The sequence below is a fragment of the Terrapene carolina genome, unplaced genomic scaffold (assembly GCF_002925995.2).
Source record: "Terrapene carolina triunguis isolate 2854851 unplaced genomic scaffold, T_m_triunguis-2.0 Scaffold629, whole genome shotgun sequence".
In the NCBI taxonomy this organism is placed as follows: Eukaryota; Metazoa; Chordata; order Testudines; family Emydidae; genus Terrapene; species Terrapene triunguis.
Window position 1 is genome coordinate 16,176,078 of NW_020664980.1, and position 20,422 is coordinate 16,196,499.

The following is a 20,422-nucleotide window of genomic DNA, read 5'->3' on the forward strand; positions in this document are numbered from 1 at the left end:
TGATGGCATGCACACCAGGCACAGGAAATAAGAGATTCTGGGGGAGGAAAGTTATACCTGCCCATCCCTATTTAAGCTGTAGCATATCTCTTCAAAAGACATTCAGTCTTGATATAAAGACTTCAAGTGATGGAGAATCCAGTCCCTTGGTAAGTTGTTTCAATGGTTATTTACCTCCATAGTTAAAAATTTGCACCTTATTTCTACTCTGAATTTGTCTAGTTTCAGCTTTTGACCACTGGATCTTGTTAAGCCTTTTTCTACTAGAGTAAAGAGCCCTCTAGTATCAGAAATCTCTTCCTCACGTAGGTACTTGTAGGCCATATCAAGTCACCTCTTAAGCTTCTCTTGGATAAACTAAATAGATTGAGCTTCTGAAGTCTTTTGCTACGAGACACGTTTTTCCAGATCTCGTTGCTCTTTTCTGAACCCTTTCCAATTTTCCCAACATCCTTTATGAAGCGTGGACATCAGAACACCACCTAAACTCAGAAGTCAGCATCAGCACCACATGAGAAAGTTGGCAGGCTGAGGTAAAACTATTCCGACAGATGATGACAGTTTTCAAAAGTGATGGGTGACTTTGGGAGCCTCAGTTGGGAGTATCCAACTTGAAACAACGGAGGTGGGGGAAGGATGGCCCAGCAGTTGGGATGCCCCCTGGGACTTGGGAGCTGGGTTCAGTTCCCTGCGCCACCACAGACATCCTGCATGAAATTCACTCAAGGCAAGTCTACACTACAAAAGTAAGTCGACTTAAGTCAACGTACAACCACTGCAGTAATAAAAATAGATTTTTCTTGGCTACCCTATGTTCCTTCTGTCAGTGGTATGCATCCTCACCAGGAGCACTTCCACCGATTTAACGGACAGTAGGGGCACTGACTGCCCAGAGCTGCGAGCCCCAAGCCGCGGGGCTCTGGGCGGTCAGCCACCAGCGGCTGCAGGAACAGTCAATGCAGTGTCTACGCTGACCTTGCGTTGACCTAACTATATCGACCTAAGCACTATGCTTCTCACAGAGGTAGACTTATTAGGTCAGTGTAGTGGGCGCCTTCAGGAACGACATTGTAGTATAGATGCTTGCAGAGTAAGGTCGATTTACATCGACCTAACTCGGTTGTGTACAGCAGGCCTCAGTCTCTGTGCCTCAGTTCCCCATCTGTAAGATGGAGGTAACAGCACTTCCCTACCTCAAAGGGGTGTTGTGAGAATACAGACTGAGGTGCTCAGATACTAAGATAATCAGGGCCGTGTAATTACAGTCACCAGAAATCATGGCCTCAGAGATACTGGATTTATGGCTTGTTACAAGTCTGTAACCCACTTATGTATATGACTGCAGAGGTGTTAAATGCCTACTTCATTTCGAATGGTCTCTTGCAACATGTGTTAACTCCTTATGCTTAACAATCTCTTCCACCTTGTATTTAGCTGCGACTCTCCCAGTACTTTTCCCTGACCTGAAGAAGAGCCCTGTGGAGCTCGAAAGCCTGTCTTTTTCACCAACAGAAGTTGGTCCAATAAAAGATATTACCTCACCTACCTTATCTCTCATTCCTCTCTCAGAAAATCTTAAAATGCGGCCACCAAAACGAACACTCAAACGAAATCTCAGCCATTATGTTTAGAATAGTCTCTCAAGAAGAGCTAGGAATGTTCTCTCTTTTTGCCAGTAAGACAATGTTGTTCCCCTCTGGCTGGCACCTACCATTTGGCTGCTGTGGAATAATGACCATCTTTTTCCAGTATTGCTGCCCAGCAGGTGTAGAGATCCTTCAGGACTGGATCTTCTGGACGCAACCTGGCCTTAGCAATTACAATCGCTTCCCTGAGGCAAACAAGAGAAACTCGTATGAGAGAATCCAGTTGAAAATATTACCTGCATACAAGACCACACACTTAGGCCCACTCCTTTCACAGCCACAGTCTTCCTGGGGCTTCAAAAGGAAACTGACTGAAGTATTTTAGGCCCAAGATGTAGGAAAGAATTATCTCAATCGATCAAGCTGTTGGTTCAATTAATTATGGGATTCCACCTCCAGTAGCTGCAAATACCCGATGCTTCTGAGGAAACCAAAAAATGCAAACACACCTGGCTAGCTATGCAATGCGGTATGCCTAGGGGAGAGTTTATTTAAAAATATGCATCTTGTTTACAGTAACTAATGGTAATGAGAATGTTTCCATTCATTGTTATTTCACTGCATCCTATTTAATTTAAAAAAGGAACATCCATTTGAAATCCAGTAAACTAAAGTAATAATGAGTTAACAGTAGTTTCACAGACAAAAAACCTGCCCGGGTCCCCTTGCCCACTAAGTATTATGATTTTGTCTATTTCTCTATTTTGTAAAATGTTTTCTCAGTCAAGCAAACAAAAGAAAAAAACTGACTGGCTATACCAAAGAAAAAGTGGGACTGACTGAAAGCAAAGTACTGCCAAATTCACAAAAGAAAGAAATTAGTACATCTTTTCTCGAATCTCTTTCAGTGATCTTAGGAGTTACCTGTAGCAGTAGTTAAATATATTCAGACAAAAGTCTGATTTTTAAGTTGTCTAGTTCCTTTTAAATACACCTCTCCCTCAATATAACGCTGTCCTCGTGAGCCAAAAAAATCTTACCGCGTTATAGGTGAAAGCGCGTTATATCGAACTTGCTTTGATCCAGAGTGCGCAGCCCCGCCCCCCTGGAGCACTGCTTTACCGCGTTATATCCGAATTCGTGTTATATCAGGTCGCGTTATATCGAGGTAGAGGTGTAGTCCCCTGCAACATCTGTGATTCAGATATTACAGTACCATACTAGTACATCAAAGCCAAGAAGTGAAATTGACAACAGTCAGACCTCTCCATTTGCATTAAAAACTATCAAAATGGTCCAGTGCAGTGACCTGTAAAAATGGTTCGTTTTCAGTAGCTCCACAGCCTCGTATACTTTGTGAATGGAGAGGAGATGAGAGGCAGCCTTGACATACTGTTCCTGAAAGCACAGCTGTTTCGCGTAAACTTCTACTGTCCACACCCAGGCCTGATAGCCAGCTGCAAGACAGAAGGTAGCACAGCTAAAGACAAGGACGTACACTTAGGAAGGATTCCCTGTAAAACTGACTTCTAAACTCAGCGACTTCTGCACATAGCCCGTTTCTGCCTTAGGATAGCTCGTTATGTTGTAAACATTCTAAATTGAGTCACCTAAGCAATGGGACAGGGAAAAGATTTGGAAGTGACCATGGGACTAGACGGTACCAGGATCAGTTCTTACAAGTTTATTTAAACAAAAATCAAATGACTGAAAGGACCATCACATGTCAGAGGACAATTCGTTTTTGTGCTTGGAAGTAGATGTTTGCCCTGTCTGGGAATCCGAAAGGAATTCACAGGGCATTCTTCCCTCCTCCCCCAGTCCCAGAGATTGTCTATGGGGATTTCTCTCTGTCTGTTTTGTATGCAGGTATTGTTAGCACAGTGTTACAGACAAGACCTGCTTCGGGTCCTGCACAACTAACACTACGATACCCTTAAGAGCTAAATCCATTTGCTTACATGTAAGAAGAACAAACATACCCATGGGTGACATTGCTACCAGCTGGTCTGTCAACTCTCCCCGCTCAGCAGCTGACTGGAGGATGCCCTTCAGATCTCCTTTCCACAACATGAGCTGCTGGAACAACTCCGAGTGCCCATTCTCCAAGTGGCTTTTTCCTATTTGAAACAAACATGCCTCTTGGTTCGGTACCAGCACGAGTGCAATAGTGCCATATGCTGCACAGGGGAAAGCGAGTGCACCCAGGGCTAAAACAGAGGCCGCAAGTCTGAATTTGAGAGAAGCAAGCACAATGCCTTCATCCAGGCACCATGCCTGGCTCCAGCCAGTGCTCTCGCACCCTTGTTTTAATGGACAGTACAGTCACAAATTAAACAAGATTCACGTCTCTCTCCACATTTGGAGAATAATGGAAACAATCAGATAGGTTTCAAACCTGATTCATTACCCCACTTACCTTCCACCTCCATCATCCTGTACAGTGCAGCTCTATCTGTAAACATCCCCAAATGAACATGATCCCCTGAGTCTGGGGCCAAACCCTCATTCAGGCCTACCAGAGAGAAAATAAAGAGCGAGTGAGAACTATCTACATGCCGTGAACATACTAGGAGCAACCAGGGAACAGAGGGTGGAAAGGAGAAAGAGACCTTCAAATCCATTTTATAATTACACTCCACTTTACCTTCAAAAATACTTATAGCAGATAGCTTCTGCTCCCTGTCCTATATACAAAACAGATCTAATTGGTTCTCATATGCACACCACTTCTATATCCGATTTAAAGGACCTTCAAGGTGGAGTAAGAATATTTATCCAAACCCAAGTTCAGTTAGTATTTTGATTTATGCCCTTTGCATCTAAGGAAATCATTGTGTGAACAGAGACATCTCCCTCATAGCCCAACTTCTCCTGCAATGAAGTCATACTCTTGTGCTTGACACTAATCCATATTTGAGTTTGCTATAAATAATAATCTGTAACACAAACACAGAGTAGAGTACTAACAGGGAAAGCCAAAGTCATGAATTTTCATGCCTACAGGTATAAAGTTTTATCCCACCTGCATGTTTAGACCCCAGATTAGAATGTGCCCAGTATTGGTAAGGGTATTCCAATCCCCCAGTCTCAAAAAGTGGCCACAATGGCAGAAGAATGAAGCATTATGGGAAGGATAAAACAAGATTTGTTCACCCATTCCTATGTAACGGCCAAGATTTTCACATGGCGATGCCTAAAGTTCATCTCCGAAAGCCATATTTAGGTGCCTTGATATGGATCCAGGAGCCCTATCTTTGACGCCCATTTGTGGCAATCTTGGCCAAAATGCTTTTGGGGTGGGGCGGGGTGAGGTGGGGGGGATGCCCTAGCTGAGCAGGAAGAGGAAGTGCAGCTCTCAGTGCAGCATTTCTCCTGTACCTTTGGATCTTAGACACGTAGCCAGCATCAAGCAGTCCTGATGCAATTCGTCTTTCGACCTCTGGTCCATAGATGTGCTGATAGGTAGGATAGACCGAGGTTTTCTCTTCTTCACAGAGGCATCAGGGACTGGAATGAAGTTAGTCACATTTTAGTCATTGTCGCACAGTTCCAGCACTAGCCATAATCATGTCTCTCCCTCCCACAAAAGAAACCAACTCATGACACAGTAAGAAATGGAAACTTAGGGTGCTGTAGAAACTATGTCTAAGCACCACAGACATCTGTTTTAGGGTCTTTCTGCCTTATGAATACTGATCACTATGCACAAACCAAATGTTTTTCTGCCTCCTGGTTTATACTGAAGTTAGCAGCTGTATGCACTGAGACATTCACATATCACACTAAAGTTAGCCATTTTTCCTGCTTGGCGGGTCAGTTAAATCAAAAGTAGTTTGAACTAACATGATAAATAGTTCCGAAAACTCTCTCTCTCCAGACATTGCTTAGCTGATGTAACATTAATATGGGAAGCTACTCTTTTACAGGAAACAAGCCTCAAAGTGTGGTGGCTCTGTCCGGTCCCTTAAACCCAATCTGTGTCATGACACTTGTGCTTGAAATGTACCAACCTGGTTTCTCTTTAGGGTGATCCTTTTTCACGGGAGTGGTTTTATGGTTCATGAAAGGTTTTGGCAGGTCAGACACAGAACAAACACGTGGATACAAAGGGAGCTCCTTGGAAACTGTGGGATTAAATGAATGAAAGAAACAAGAAAATATGGACAAGCCCAAGACATTAAAAGACATAGTGTCAAGGTTTAATGTAGTGTCAGTGAGGGGTTGAGCATCTTTGTTTCCAATGTAGGTTTAACGTCTTGTAGTTTGAAGTATTAATTGAAATCAGTAATCTAGAGGGAATCTGCAAAAGCTGCTCCAAGTTTGGGCCAGGGACAAACCAGAGCCTGGCTGATTCCAGGATCACTTGAGAGGGGCACGAATGTGGCACAAAGCCACCCTCCCTTCTTCAGCTGTCCCAGGCACAGCCGAGAATCTGGTCCCTGGGCATGCCCTCTCACGACCATGATCTCCGGTTAGCTCTGCAGGCTACTAAGCCTCTTCCATTAACTAAGACAACCTTGGGACTGGTAATTACCTGCCAGAGAGACCTTGTCAGAGAACTCCTGCGCTTCCTTTTCTTCCTCATGGTCTGATAGCCCATTCTCATCTAACAAATTGTCTACAACCTCTTCTCCATTCACTGTGTCGCTCACATCCTGCTTTGCTGGAGCCTTCCCCATGGGCTTTTTCTTCTTCTTAGCTTTGAGTTTGGGTTGAGAGCTCCTTTTTTTCTCCAAGTCTGTGCTCTTTTTGCCTGGAAAAGATTGCAATAATTATGTCTATGAGAGAGAGCAATCTGCTTAGATATTAGCATGTCACCTCTGGAGATCAGAGCTCCCATTCTGGCTTAACTTCCTAGACTAGAACGCTGGAGGTCCCATCTACAGCTCCACTTGATCCGGGACACTGAGGGTCTGCCTAAGAACTAAAGGGCAAATTTGAATTTAGAACAAATATTACCACTGCCTATTTCATTACTCCTATCCCCACACCTGCCCAGTACAGGATCCTCTGCTCAGGTATACTGACCTTGAGGCGGCCGGGTATACTCCTGCTTTGAGGTTAGCCATTTATGAACACAAAAGTCATCTGCTCCTGTATAAACAGAATCTGGATCCACTGGTGACCACTGAACACAAAGCAGCCGGCCCCGGTGCCCTCGATAATTGCACAGTGGCTCCTCCTTCAGAACATCCCACACCTAAAAACAAAAGCCCTTTTTTTAGAGAAACCAAATATCTAAACAAGTCTGATACCCCTCTAATGATCCGCATCATCATCTCCACCCATCACCAGCAGCTTTACATTGAGGTCTCCAAAGTAGTCTAGAATGTTTCAAGAACCAGTAACCCAAACCCAACACACAGAAGGAGATGCTGAATAGTCCCTTTTGTTGCTACTGATAACAATTGTACATTCACGTAACATCTTTTATCCTGAAGGATCCAAAAGTGCTGATGAAAGACCCGATGAACTGAACCTGTGAATCAGTTTACCATTACTGAAATGCAGTCACTTATGGCTTTAAACACAGCAACTATTAAGCACTGTCCAGAAACATGGTACAATAGAATATCCTTTAATAGATATGAAAAGACCTCATAAATAACCCTAGAACTAAGGAGTTCTCTAATAGGATTAAGTGATTGAGTCTAATAATTCAAAACACACTCATCTGAAAAGTTTCAGTGTCAAAACTGATAATACCTTCAGAAGACCGGAGGGCAAATTAAGAGGCCTTTATTTGTTAGAGATGTCTCACCTATGCAAAGCATTGCAGACTTGAAACTGGATGTGTTTTGAAATATAAGATCAAAGCTTCTGTTATCCACAGTGTAAACTCAGACTTCAACGAGATGATCAGACTACGTTGCAAATATATTTAACAAAATTATTTGAAAACCCATTCTCTTGCTCTTAGGCTAGGATTCTGCGCTTTCCTTCTGTTGAGAGATGTGATCACTTACATCTAAAACAGAGATAGTTATCTGTGTGTGTGTCTGTGTGTCTCTCTCTTTCCTCTTTAGGTCCAAAATTTGGCAAGTAAGTGAAAGGGAGATGATGTTCAAATATTTAAGTCTAAAATAGGAATGTATGTAAACAACTTCTTTTATTCATCACATGGGCACTTAGATGTTTTAGTTAATCATTCTTACTGTAGAATTAGTGTAGTGTGAATATTTTCCCATAAGTGAGATGCGTAGTACTGATTGATAAGAAGATAGTGCCAAGTTCTGCATTTCCATTGCAGAACTTCTATAGAGCTGGATGGGAACTGTGCAATGAATATTTTTTTCCAGTGGAAAATACAGTTCCCATTTAGTTAAAATTTTCCATTAAAAAAATTCAGGGTTTGCCAGAAATGTCTGAAAATTTAAACAAAATATTCAATTTGGGGTCAGGTGGAACAAAGCGAAACATTTTGGTTTAACTTCGTCTGACATTTAACACGCAATCCACAGGAGTCTCCCCTTTGCTTAAACTGCCATGATGCATGATGGGAGATGTAGTTCAGCCAGGGAGTGCAGCCCAGAGGAGCTTGGGTGCATGAGGCACTGGAACCATAATTCCCAAATGGTACAACAGCAGCTCATGAGAACCAGATTAATATTGATTCAAGACAAAAATAAATGTTTCAATTGGGTTCAACAAACTGAAATAAAATATTCTGATTCTGGAATGTTGAAATGTCTAGTTTCTACATTTCCCAATCAATATTTTTAGAAATTTTCACTCCACAGAAAATTTTGATATTTTGACTGTCCCAACTTGTGAAGACGACAAATTTTAAAATATCAATTTCCAACCAGTTCTATGCAGTTCTCTGCATTTTCATTCTACACAATTATTTCAGTGCCAGAGGCATCATCAGGAAGTCCTTACTACTTTTACTGTTTCATTTTCTCCTCCAACCAAAAACACACATAAGAATAACCATATTGAGTCAGACCAATGGTCCATTTAGCCCAGTATCCAATAGCTGCTGGTGCCAGATGCTTCAGAGGAAATGAACAGAAAAGGGCAATTAGCAAATGATCCATTCCCTGTCATCCAGTCCCAGCTTCTGGAAGTCAGAAGTTTACAGACACCCAGAGCACAGGTTTGCATCCATGACTATATCTTGGCTATCAGCCATTGCTGGACCTATCCTCCATGAACGTATCTAATTCTTTTTGAACCCCGTTATAGTTTTGGCCTTCACAACATCCCCTGGCAATGAGTTCCACAGGTTAACTGTGAGTTGTCTTAAGAAGTACTTCCTTATGTTTGTTTTAAAACTGCTGCCTATTAACTTTTTCACTGGGTGACCATGGTCCTTGTGTTATTTATCCCTTCATATAACATTTCCTTATTCACTTTCTCCACACCATTCATCTCTGGTGCTGCTAAAGAAGCCAAGAAGTCTTTCACTTTACAATTTTATCCTGCAGACTTCTGCATTCCCAGTTGCTAGACTTACAGTGATTCCCAGTAATGGTTTCATCTCTCACTCTGCAAAAACAGAAGGCGATTACTGTTTGGAAACAGGTATTAACAGAAAGGTAGGGGGAAATCATGCTGTCCTTTTCGGCAGATTTCTATCACAGAGAAGTTTTCAGCAATACCACAGTTTATCTGGCACAGGAGTCATCCCCAAATACTCTGCAGTCAACTAGGTATTAAAAAAATTGCAGAGGAAGGAGGATTTGAAAACAAAAGAAATGTAATCATAAGTGGTCCCACAACCATACCTGTGCTGTGCCATCGTAGCAAGCAGATACTAATCTCCCCTCATGATGCGGGCTCCATGCCAGACTGGTGATTTTAGCCGTGTGGCCCACCAGAGTTCGAAAAGGCTCTGTTATCGTCACAGGGGTTTCTGAAGAGCTCTCTGAAAGCAAACAATGGAGGTCAGGTAAGGTTGGGAGGACAAGTCACTCCAGTGGAATGGAAATTGTGACATCAGGCCACATTCGCAGTTGGCATGGAGCCCTGGGGCATGCCTTTCTTTGTCTGAGCAAAGCAGTGGACAAAACTGCATGTGCAAAAGTAGGTGAACCAGTGCACATGCACCCGAACCCTGTGTACTGAAAACTTGGCTTACAATGTTCAACAATGCAGCATGCTGTTTTATTAGTTACCTCTGTCAAGAGTTTTGGGAGAGGGTGCGCCCAAAGGACTAAGCAAAATAAAGTTGCCTTCTATTGGCTGCATTCATACCATAATCACACTAATTCACTTCTCCCCATATTGCATCTGAAATTTTTCTTGCATCACGTGCACGCTGGAAATTAACAGCACTGTGAAATAGGCAAGCTCTTTTTAAGCTGAGATTTCTCACAGTTCAATATGTCACAGATTTCTCTACCTTTCCCCCCCCCACGTATTTCAAGACACAAGCAATAAGCAATTTTTTCAGAGAACCAAAACAAGTGAGCCCCCCCTACAATCAGAAGGGTGTACTGCACCCCATCAGAGCCTTGTTGCCAGCTCCCTATCAATTCTGCTCCTTACGCAGGCCTGGGAAGGATCCCTGATGAGATACAAGGCGCCTCTCCCCATTCAGGGGTTATGCATGCAGGCCTTGCCAACAGTCCCAAGCCCTGCTGCCTGGGGAAGTGAACATGAGAATGGGACCCCAAAACAAATTATTATTACAAAGGTAAGGAAAAGGACAAAATCAACTCCCTTCAGAGTCAAGTAGTGAAAGACAGAAGCAGAGCCCCCTAGGGAGTGTAAGGAAAGGAAAATACTGAATGAAGGGGAAAAAAATCACATTCCTGCAACATCTGAAAGTATAAGCCCAGGCAGTTACCTATGACACCCTTTAGGTTATGCACATAAATGATGGCGTTGATTGAGCCTGACGCTATCATGTAGCTCAGCTCTGGCTGGGTCCCGTGCTCATGATGCCAGCGAATAGCATTAATCAGTTTATGATGTTGCTGGATGGTGCAGAGCAATCTCAAGTTAGGAGCCTGAAATATTTCAATTGATCTGTAATTAAAACAAACAAAAAACACAACATGAGAAATGCTGGGATTGGCTAAAGGATCTATGTTCCATCCCTAATGTGAATATTCTGTTGTTACTGCACATTAACAGGGTATAATGACAGAATGTGGGTTGGAATGATTCAAGAAATTAATGAGATTTTCACCTCCGTAAACCTGGCTCAAATCCTGGCTTAAGTCACAGGTGAAAACAAGCGTCCTGAACCTTATCAGTCACTTGTAAAAATCAACACACACTATGGCATGATGGGTTGCGTGCGCTCATGAGAGACCCAGTTCTGGGATGGTAGAGAATATCACCGATCAGGACTGAGATGCACGGGCAGTGCCATGCTGGAAGCACCTGCCTCCGGCATAAGTGGTTCTAGGTAGAACTGTTTCACTGACATGAAAACAAGAAATTCCTCCTCCCTCAGATACACTGACAGGGCTGACGGTCAGAGATAAATCAGAGCAGTCACTATGCTGACTCTAGATGAATTTACTTAATCAGCAGTTGATTGCATATATGATTTAGTTGGGGATTGGTCCTGCTTTGAGCAGGGGGTTGGACTAGATGACCTCCTGAGGTCCCTTCCAACCCTGATATTCTATGATTCTATGACATTAGCATTAACCTAGGCCTTAAAGAAAACATACCCATCTTCGTTACCAAGAGCCAAGATTTTGCCATCTGGTTTCCAGCTGATTTCAGTGCGTGCAGGCAATTTGTACTAAAGAAAGAAAACGTACCAAAGAAAAAACAAAGAACTATTAGCAGTAACTGCTGCAAACCCTAAACTCTTTCCTTCCATGAATTCAAGAGAATTAAACCCGTAGTCAAATTGGGTGTTTGCAATTAGAAAAAGTCCATAAAAAGAGAATCCCCAATGTCGGATTTCCAGAGCACATTTTGTAATAGAGATGCATGCTTGAGTGATGATAAAATAGGTTATATTTATAGCAGGACTAATTACTGCAGGAAATGGTGACTCAGGGTTATCAATTTAGACTCTAAAAATCTCAGAGGAAGTTTCTCTGGGATCCAGTGGGATCTGGGCATCTAAGCCAGGGGGAGGGATAGCTCAGTGGTTTGAGCATTGGCCTGCTAAACCCAGGGGGTTGTGAGTTCAATCCTTGAGGGGGCCATTTAGGGATCTGGGGCAAAAATCTGTTTGGGGATTGGTCCTGCTTTGAGCAGGGGGTTGGACTAGATGACCTCCTGAGGTCCCTTCCAACCCTGAGATTCTATGAACCCCACTGAAAATCCAAGCTTTTGTGAACAAACTCATAACTTCTATTTCGAGTTTATAAAGACTTTAACTATTGTTGTAATTCCCCCCATCCAGACCTACATTATTGGTAATTCTCAATTTAAGATGCTTGTTGTTTCCTGTTAGGCATGGATTTTACCCCCTTTTCTCTCTAATGATGCTTTTGGTCACAAAGACTAGACCAGAACCTCAGCTGGTGTATGTCAGCAAAGCTCCAAGTCATCAATGGAGCTTTGCTGATTTATACCAAGCGAGGAACTAGTCCACTGTGTTTACTGCTTTGTTTTGCCAAGACATGATTAACCACCCCTCTGCCCCAATCTGATCACTTACAACAGCCTACTCTGCTCCAGCTGCAGTGTGGTGTGAGATGGACTTCTCCGCAGTGCTTAGTAACCTTATTGCAACAGCATTTCATTAAAAAAAAAAAAAATTAGTAAAGTGCACTCAGAGAGGTAGTGATCTAACAGGTCCAATGTTCAGAGCAAAGGACTAGGAGCATTTTGATTTCTCAGGTGGCTGACCCACATTCATTCACTATGTGATCTCAGCCAAGATATTCGAGGGAGATTTTCAGATGTTAGAGTCCTAACTGCCATTTGTGCCTCTGCAAATCTCTCCCTCTGTGCACAAGTTGAATGCAAAAATGAGACTAAGGTGTGGTCTGAGTACAGGACCTACAGCGAAAAGCTTCACATTTTAATCGCAGAGCTGTGCTTCAAGTACTTCGCCTTGGTTTCCTGATCTGTAGAACGGTGTTAAGGATACTTGTCTGCCAGCTTCAGAGGGGCATTGTGGATTTTAATTAATGTCTCGAATGCTTTGAAGATGAAAAGCGCTATAAGAACCAAGTATTAATTTTAGAAAGCCAAGTACTTCTCTGAAAACAAGATAGAAAACTCAACTGAGTTTTCTTGGGTAAATAAATTACAAAAACAGAAAACAATTGGCGACAGCGAGGAGAGAGCAGATCTGCTGTCTTGCCTTAATGAAAGAGAAAGAACTCCTTCAGGGACAAAAGTGTATGTATTTAGATGCTTTAAATGTCTCTGAAGTGCATCTAGGAAGACTAAGGATTTCAGATGCTTTATTTTATTTGCTATAGATTCATCAGCAGGACAGAAAAGAAAAAACAGGGATGGAATGTTATCATGCAAGTAATTTCTACTCCATGATCCATAAAGAATTATACTCACTTTGATTGAATTAGTGTCCCTGATGACTTTATTGATGTCATTTGCCTCTCCACTAAGCTTCCAAGGATTGTGCTGCAAGACAATACCTTCCCCTGCACAGCTGTATAATGTTACAGAGGGCCTGTCACCATCGCCTCCTGTACAACAGAGATAAAAGCTAAATACAGCCTTTTCCTACACAGGCCTAAGTAGGGCTAATTGCTCCCAGCAAAAATACAACCTCTGATTTAAAGCGTCATATGTGATTTGGCAGTAAGAGATTCTCCTGCTATAACCCATTAAAAGGGCCACTTTCAATACCAGAAGTACACACACCTCTTAACACACTGACTGTGCATGGGGTTTACCTCCCTCTAGTGGCTGGCCCTGAGCAACATTAAGAGCTTGTTATTTAACAAGGGTCAACTCAGTTGCTCGTCTAGCTCAAGTGGTACGGGCTGGTGGGTTTGGTGCTAAAGGTCCCAGGTTTGATCCTCAATGATGACTGCAGGGTCTGTGCATATCTCTCTCTACTGGTTCATTCCTTCTTGAGAATGAATCCATTATAAAAGTCTCCAAGGGCACAGGAATCATACCCAATGCACATTGACTCAGCAGGAGGGCTGACATGCCATCTTCACAGTATCCACATCCTCTACAAGTGAAAGGACTTAACATTTGCTATAGTATGGTTCCAAGACTCACCAAAAGAGAGAGGGGGAATTGGAGGTCCCCAGGCTAACGTGTACACAGTCTTCTTGTGATAGGTGCTGGAGATCTGAGGCGGCCTATTTTTGATGCTGGATAGGGAGAGGAGCAGGAAACAGCAAAATAAGTCAGATTTCAGAGAGGTGCAGTGAACATCCCCAGACAAATCTCATATACAGAGAAAGCTCAAAGCACAATGGCCACGAGTGAAAATGGACAAGCAGCAGTTCAACAGCCCAACAAGCAGAAATGCAACCAGCAGCACATCTCACAATTGCATCCTCTGGTACACTGCTGGCTACAGTTAAGGTTATAGCAGGACTTTTCTTGTATGCCACATTTGCACATGCTCCTAGTTCCCTGGAAAGTTCTTCTGGCTGAAATTTTCTATGCCTGGTCTCCACCCATAGGTGATATTTGGTTGGGCAATTGGAGCACACTTACATCAGGAGCTACTAGGCACAGCAGGGAGATACTGGCAAGATGGACACACCCCAAATCCAACCAACTATGCTCTATGGCTACTTGTAATTTAATCCTACTCTCTGAGCAATAGCTTGCCTAAGCTAAGGACACTGCAACAGAGAAGAGGGATAATGTACACTGAGTTTCAGCATTGGCAGTGATACTGATTATCTAATGCTACTGAATGCATGCAACGGAAAATCATCACTAGAAGCATCACAATAAGCGAGAAGTTAAAGTGTCACTTCACACTGCCCATGAGCTTAAGAAGGTTCCATTATTCCCATCACTGTAGCAACTATAATTTGCTCATCAAAACACTGATCAACTTGAAAACTAGTTTCTTACTTGCTGGAGTAGGTGTCGTACATGCCAACCTTTCCATCGTCCGTTCCAAAGGCTAAGCAGCCTTCTTTAGTCGGATGCCAGGATAACTGCAAACAAAATAGTAATAAAAGGTCAAACAACCATACAGGCATATTGCTATTTCCTATCCCCCAGTGCAATTTTTCCAGGGATTAACTAGAAAGAAAAAAAGAGGAAAATCTTGAAATTGGGGAGGTAGCATCATACTTAAGATCAACCTATTGCTACCAGGCCCACCAGCTAGACACTTAAACTGATCTCTTGTTGAGAATATCCACGGCTCCCTCTCCGTTTATTGTGGGTTGGGAGAAACAGAGCTGGGGGAATTAGAATGCTCAGAGTGGCAAAAGCCGTTTCTACTGAAGACAGATACTGTTGTCTTGCCATCAGTGACCTTAACACTCGCCACAGAGCAGGAACCTTTCGCTAAGCTGTGGTTGAACTATACCCGCAGTCAACTATGCCTTCCCAGTAGGGTGCCAAAGGAAAGCCTAGAGACAGAGTTGGAAGATGAGAATGGGGAAAAACCGGCCAGAAATACAATGCTATATAAATTGACCTTTGTCAGTTTTTCCCTACATGTCACACAGGCACCTGTAGCTGCATCAGTGTCTAATATTCTGTCTCTACACATGAAGAAATATGTTGCCTGCAAATGATTCCACACATGTGAGAACCTGGGCAATATATTGGCTTTATGTATCTATTAGCTGGATAAAACATTTTCCAGAAGGGAGGGATAACTGAGTAAGTGTGACAGATATGGGCAATTTCCGGCAATAGACTTGAAAAACCGTATTATATTAAGTTTATGTATTATTGTGGGCCTCTTGGAGGGGTGGAGGAGAGGGAAGGGAAGGGGATGACACAGATATAAAACCTAAGAGTTCAAAAACCTACATTGAAAATGTGCCAGACAAGTATGGACTTTTGGGACAGTAAGTGTGAAATGGATTTCATGGGGAATCCCAGGGAGATGTTAATTCAAATTCCCCAACTCTGGTTATGCAAAACCCCAGCCTTTTGAAGCTATACCCAGAGGAGAGGGTAGTTATCTGCTGATTAGCTGTTACAGAAGGCCAAGATCAAAGGCCCCGAGCTGTATAAAGAAATAGTTGATTTGCCCAGCCTCTGTTCTGGTTCTGGATCTAAGACAGATGAACTTATAACCACAGGGAAAACCCAGTTATGGGTTTTGATGGACTAAAACCTACCAGAGCCCAAGGTTAGAGTTGGGGATGACCTCTGATAAGCTTTCTAGCCAGTGTGTAGGTCCTTTTATTGTTATAATATGTTTTCTCTGTAATAGCTTTTACCGTACCAATACATGTGCCTGATTAGAAGGAGCTGTGGGGTAACTTATACCTGCAAGCAACACACTAGTCACAGCCCTCGGAAAGAAAGCAAAGCACAGACGCTATACCTTTGATGCTGTCTAGCTTGCTGGGGATATCCTGGTGTAGGCAGGGAGCTATACAGCCTTAAAATCCCTACTCAGGAGGGAGTGAGATGTGGGTCTCTGCTCAAGAGAGGTGATGGCTAGGAGCTGGAAGTTTAAAGTGGTGTCCTTGCTGGATCACAAAGGGAGAATACAGATGCAATTGCCCTGAACTGTAACAAAGAGCAGGAAACAAAATGCAAGAGAAAAGAGAACTAGAAGTGCACTCACAGCTGTGACCTTGGATTTGATGCCCTGCCAGAATGTTTTCACATCGTAAGTATTGCTCAGAGACAAGGTGTTCCACACCCGGATCATGCTGTCCCCAACACCTATGGCAAGGCAGCCTGTGTCCACAGGGGAGAAGGCCAGGCTGTAGACAAAGCCTCCGAGAGAAGGCAGAGTCCAGCAGCAATCTAAAGTTGTCAGGTCCCAACACTTTACCTGGAGAAAGTTGGGAAACAAGAAACAGCGAGGTTATGAGTTAGTAATGTAATGGCAATAAAAAGAACATGAGAGCAAAACAGATACTGAAAGGGTCAAATTCAAGACTATACCAAGGATGCCTGGTCCCCCCTTCTGAGGAGTACACAACATAGAGATGTCTCAGTATCATGTGGGAGAGTGCCCATTCATGAAAGGTGAGCAGTCCCTATGGATAAATTAACTCATCCTCATGGCCCTTCTCCAAAAATTGCACACTTCTTGGCTACTTTAAGAATGGCACCCATCAAGACAGCACTTTAAAATGATCTAGGCTCTACAAGCCACATACTACAGCGCTAATATATGTGATTTTAACAGGGAAACTGGGTCTTGTTAAAACGAGGAGAGAAATGTATATATAAAAAGAAGAAATGGATATGTCCCACTGTTAAACACTTCTCCCTCAAGCCCAGAGGGAGAGCAAGATTCATCAACCTCATTGTAATAAAAGTCTGAGCTCATAAGTCAACAACATAAATACATACAACCTGTCCCAGCTCAACCCAATTCTTAGGAGCAAAATTTGGGATATTCAGATTTAGCTGAAGTGAATGGTCTCAGATATTGCTATGCTATTGTAAGATGACAAATGGTCCTTACATCCCTGTCCATTGAAATGGAAAGAAGTAGCTCTCTCCCATGGGTCTGCACTGAACATAAATTGAACACAATCCTTGTGTGATTTTGCCCTTCCGAAGAAGATCCCAGAAGCGTCCACTTGCGTTTCCCAGATTGGGTCAAATCCCATAGCAGCAGCTCACCTCTGTGAAAGGAAAGTGTACACTTTATTTTTCTCTGCACAAGAAATAGCTCTATGCATATATGTACACCCACCGACCTGTGTCAAACCAAAGTCAGAGTGAGTCACACAGCTTTCTCCCTCAGGGATCTCATGGACAAACATGTATCATTAGCAGTGATATATAGTTAGATCTTTGGACAAGTCCCAGGAAACACAGAAGTTACAGTCTTCTAAAAGTTTACCCACCTGATAAGGCCAAAATCCTGTCCCCTCACTAGTTCCAATATCAAAAGTGCCTTCTTCCCCAGCACACAGAGGGCAGGGTTTCCTACTCAATGCTTTCTTGGCTAGCAACTAAAACGTCCAAAGCTGTAGAACGTGTCCAAGCTGGTAAAACCCGCTCACCCAAAGCAGCTGGATACAATCTCTGTGGGATGGCCACAGGGCCAGTGAACAGTCAGCCAAATGCGCTCTTTAATAGCGGGGTCAACACCTCCACTTCTTCTCTTCAGAGTGGGCAACTTCAGGGTCATCACCCCTACGGAATCAAGAGATTAATTAGAATCTGGCCACTGAGCACAAGACAGTCCTCTGAGAGGCTGCTAGGCCTTGCTAACACAAAGTCTCAGACTAAGGCCCCAAGTGCATCCACATGTGTCCTTTCAACTGGTTTTTAACAATTTCCCAGTACGCTAGTGTCTATCTTCCTGTTTTTAAAATCTACAATGTACTGTGAGGGTTCCCCAGCATGGAGTCCTTTGCACTCTAGATTCAATTCTTGGAATCCCTCGAATGAGGGTCAGAGCCACCATTCCCCAGAACTGGTCAGGATTTCTTTACTTCCAGTAAAACATGTTCTGGGATGTGGAGGAGGGTGCCCCTTCCGCCACTTACTCCAGTCCTGGGTGGCCCAGGAAGCTAAATATCTAGGCTGACAATAAAACGTGGGATTTGGTACACTAGGGGTAGAGCATATTACAGCACAATGGGGCCCTGATCACATTGGAGCATCTAGACACTATTAACATACAAATGAATCACATTGCTGAACTAGCAGGCTAGCAGACAGAGAGTGGACTTATCATTCCACACGCACTGGCATTATTTCCTCTAGAAAGGTCCATTGGACTTACCTCTGCCCCTAGCGCAGCTCCAGATTCGGATGGTCTGATCTTTGCTTCCTGACGCCAGGTAACAGCCTTTCGTTTCAGCTGCCTCCTGCATTAGCTCTCCATTTGGAATCTCGCCTTCTTCCAAGGGGAACATTAAATGGTGTTGAAATGATAGCATAGTATTTGAAAAACGTACAGCACTGTACATATTAACAACTGCAATTACACTGCCCTGTGTCAGATAAACTTTATTTTCAACTCTTTGGCTGCCTTAGATCAGCTAGTGCATTTTTATTAATGAAATAAGGAACTTATCTGGTTACTAGCTGGATAGCCATATGAACTACAAGATACTTTGAAAGCACCTAACCATTTATTTACCTTGAAGCTCTTCTTGCCGACTGTATAACACTTCTTCACCAGGCACAGGGCACCATGCCAGAGAGTGAATTTCATCATCGTGGCCTCTCAGCCTGTGAACAACTTCTCTTTTCCTGCTGATGTCGATTATAACCACCATGCCATCTTTATAGCTAAAGACAAACATTTACATTCATGGAGAAATACTTGGATTCTCAAATAAACACACAGGGCCAGACTCTTAGCTGGTGTAAACCAGCACAGCTCCACTAACTTCAAAGGAGCTACACCAAATGAGGATCTGGCCTCCGGGGCTGATGGTGCTGAGACACTGGCAGACCAGGGGCCAGCTCATGCCAAGGCCCAGAGCATCACTGAACACTGACAAATGCACAGCTGGAAACCAGTCTGGCTTACCTGTGGGTTAGTACAGTTAAAACAGATATTAGTGTTATAAGAATGTGTTTAGACTTTATGGAATGCTTGTAGGATGCTGCATGTATTAATCCTACTTGTAATATCCGTATCCCATGGTATAAAGTTACATTGAATGTTTTCATTGTAAACTTCTGTAATTGTGTAACTCACCAAAGAGGAAAAGAAGCATTAATGTAAAGTGCTCATCATGTACACAAGATGCCCCATTGAAGAGAAATGAGGCATTGTGTAGCATCAAAAGACTGAGATCTTGTTGATTGCATACCTCATTCCCTCCAGGAAGGAGAGGCCTACGCATGAACCCATCATCAGCTTGGATTCTAGAGTGAATGGAATAAAAATCCCTGACAAGGAGAAACTGGGGCTTTATGCTGTCTGGAATCTGAGAGGCAAAGATTCCTAAACAAAAGCCAGAGATCTTCATGCTGCTTGACATGGGTCAGCCCTAAAGGACATATAGAGCTGTTTATTATAAAAGCTTATATTACCTTTTAAAATCTAACACTAACTCCTTTGTGTGTGTGTATGTTTCCCGTTTTAACTTTGTAAATAACTCATTTCTTTTCTTAGTTAATAATTTCTTCAGTTAGTTTATTACAGCCCACCCACCCCGCTAGGCTTCAGAGGCCAAGTTCCAGCCCAAGCCTGAACGTCCACACAACTATTTTTCGCCCCATACCGTGAGCCCAAGTCTGTAGACCTTTGCTCTGAGACTCACTGCCGCAGTGAGACATCTGCTTGCTGTGTAGACGTACCGCAAATGTCATTTGGGGTTATTAGAAGCCACTATGTCATACACTAGGTCAATCAAATACTTAAAAAACAACTAGAACAAAACAAAACAAAACTCCTTTAAGCCGTACTGGCCAAATCCCCAAACTACTGAAACCTCTGAAAGAATAATCTTAAAATTGTATTACAGGCAAAAGACACAATATCTACCTTGCAAAATAAAAGGGAGACACAATGTAACTAGTACTTACCCAATGGCCACCAAGTTCTCATCATGGGGGGAACAAGCTAGACAGAATATAGTTCTGGGCTCTGGGAAGAACTGCTGGCTGTCATTTCTGTTATACCAGTAACAAATGACTGTCCCTTTCTCATCACCGGACACAACCAAATCTTTCACATGGGATGACCAATGCAAGGCGGAGATCGTATTCTGAAAAAAATAGAATGAAGACTGATCAAGGGTGCCTACTGAAGCCTTGTCTCTAGGCTTGTTCTGTAGGCCCTTTGTCTAAAGGAATAATTTACAAACACACACTAGCAGGAAGCACATGGATAAGTCTGT

The 20,422-nt window shown here is 43.0% G+C and overlaps 1 protein-coding gene across 2 annotated transcripts in view; it reads right to left on the reverse strand.

The window, feature by feature from the left end:
- GEMIN5 (gem nuclear organelle associated protein 5) overlaps window positions 1–20,422 on the reverse strand; it is a 33,738-nt gene that overhangs the window by 8,950 nt on the left and 4,366 nt on the right. Inside the window, exons 3-22 of one of the 2 annotated variants that reach the window (XM_026659477.1) lie at window positions 20,109–20,290; window positions 18,709–18,860; window positions 18,349–18,462; window positions 17,621–17,753; window positions 17,074–17,236; window positions 16,219–16,431; window positions 14,532–14,617; window positions 13,716–13,810; window positions 13,032–13,168; window positions 11,222–11,295; window positions 10,384–10,565; window positions 9,320–9,459; window positions 6,618–6,789; window positions 6,124–6,342; window positions 5,600–5,713; window positions 4,968–5,096; window positions 4,006–4,101; window positions 3,569–3,706; window positions 2,896–3,043; window positions 1,712–1,831 (exon numbers count right to left, since the gene is read on the reverse strand). In XM_026659477.1, coding sequence (XP_026515262.1) covers window positions 1,712–1,831; window positions 2,896–3,043; window positions 3,569–3,706; window positions 4,006–4,101; window positions 4,968–5,096; window positions 5,600–5,713; window positions 6,124–6,342; window positions 6,618–6,789; window positions 9,320–9,459; window positions 10,384–10,565; window positions 11,222–11,295; window positions 13,032–13,168; window positions 13,716–13,810; window positions 14,532–14,617; window positions 16,219–16,431; window positions 17,074–17,236; window positions 17,621–17,753; window positions 18,349–18,462; window positions 18,709–18,860; window positions 20,109–20,290 — 2,807 coding nt within the window. Of the gene's footprint in view, window positions 1–1,711; window positions 1,832–2,895; window positions 3,044–3,568; window positions 3,707–4,005; window positions 4,102–4,967; window positions 5,097–5,599; window positions 5,714–6,123; window positions 6,343–6,617; window positions 6,790–9,319; window positions 9,460–10,383; window positions 10,566–11,221; window positions 11,296–13,031; window positions 13,169–13,715; window positions 13,811–14,531; window positions 14,618–16,218; window positions 16,432–17,073; window positions 17,237–17,620; window positions 17,754–18,348; window positions 18,466–18,708; window positions 18,861–20,108; window positions 20,291–20,422 lie in introns of both variants that reach the window. The other variant, XM_026659476.1, reaches the window with a different exon arrangement.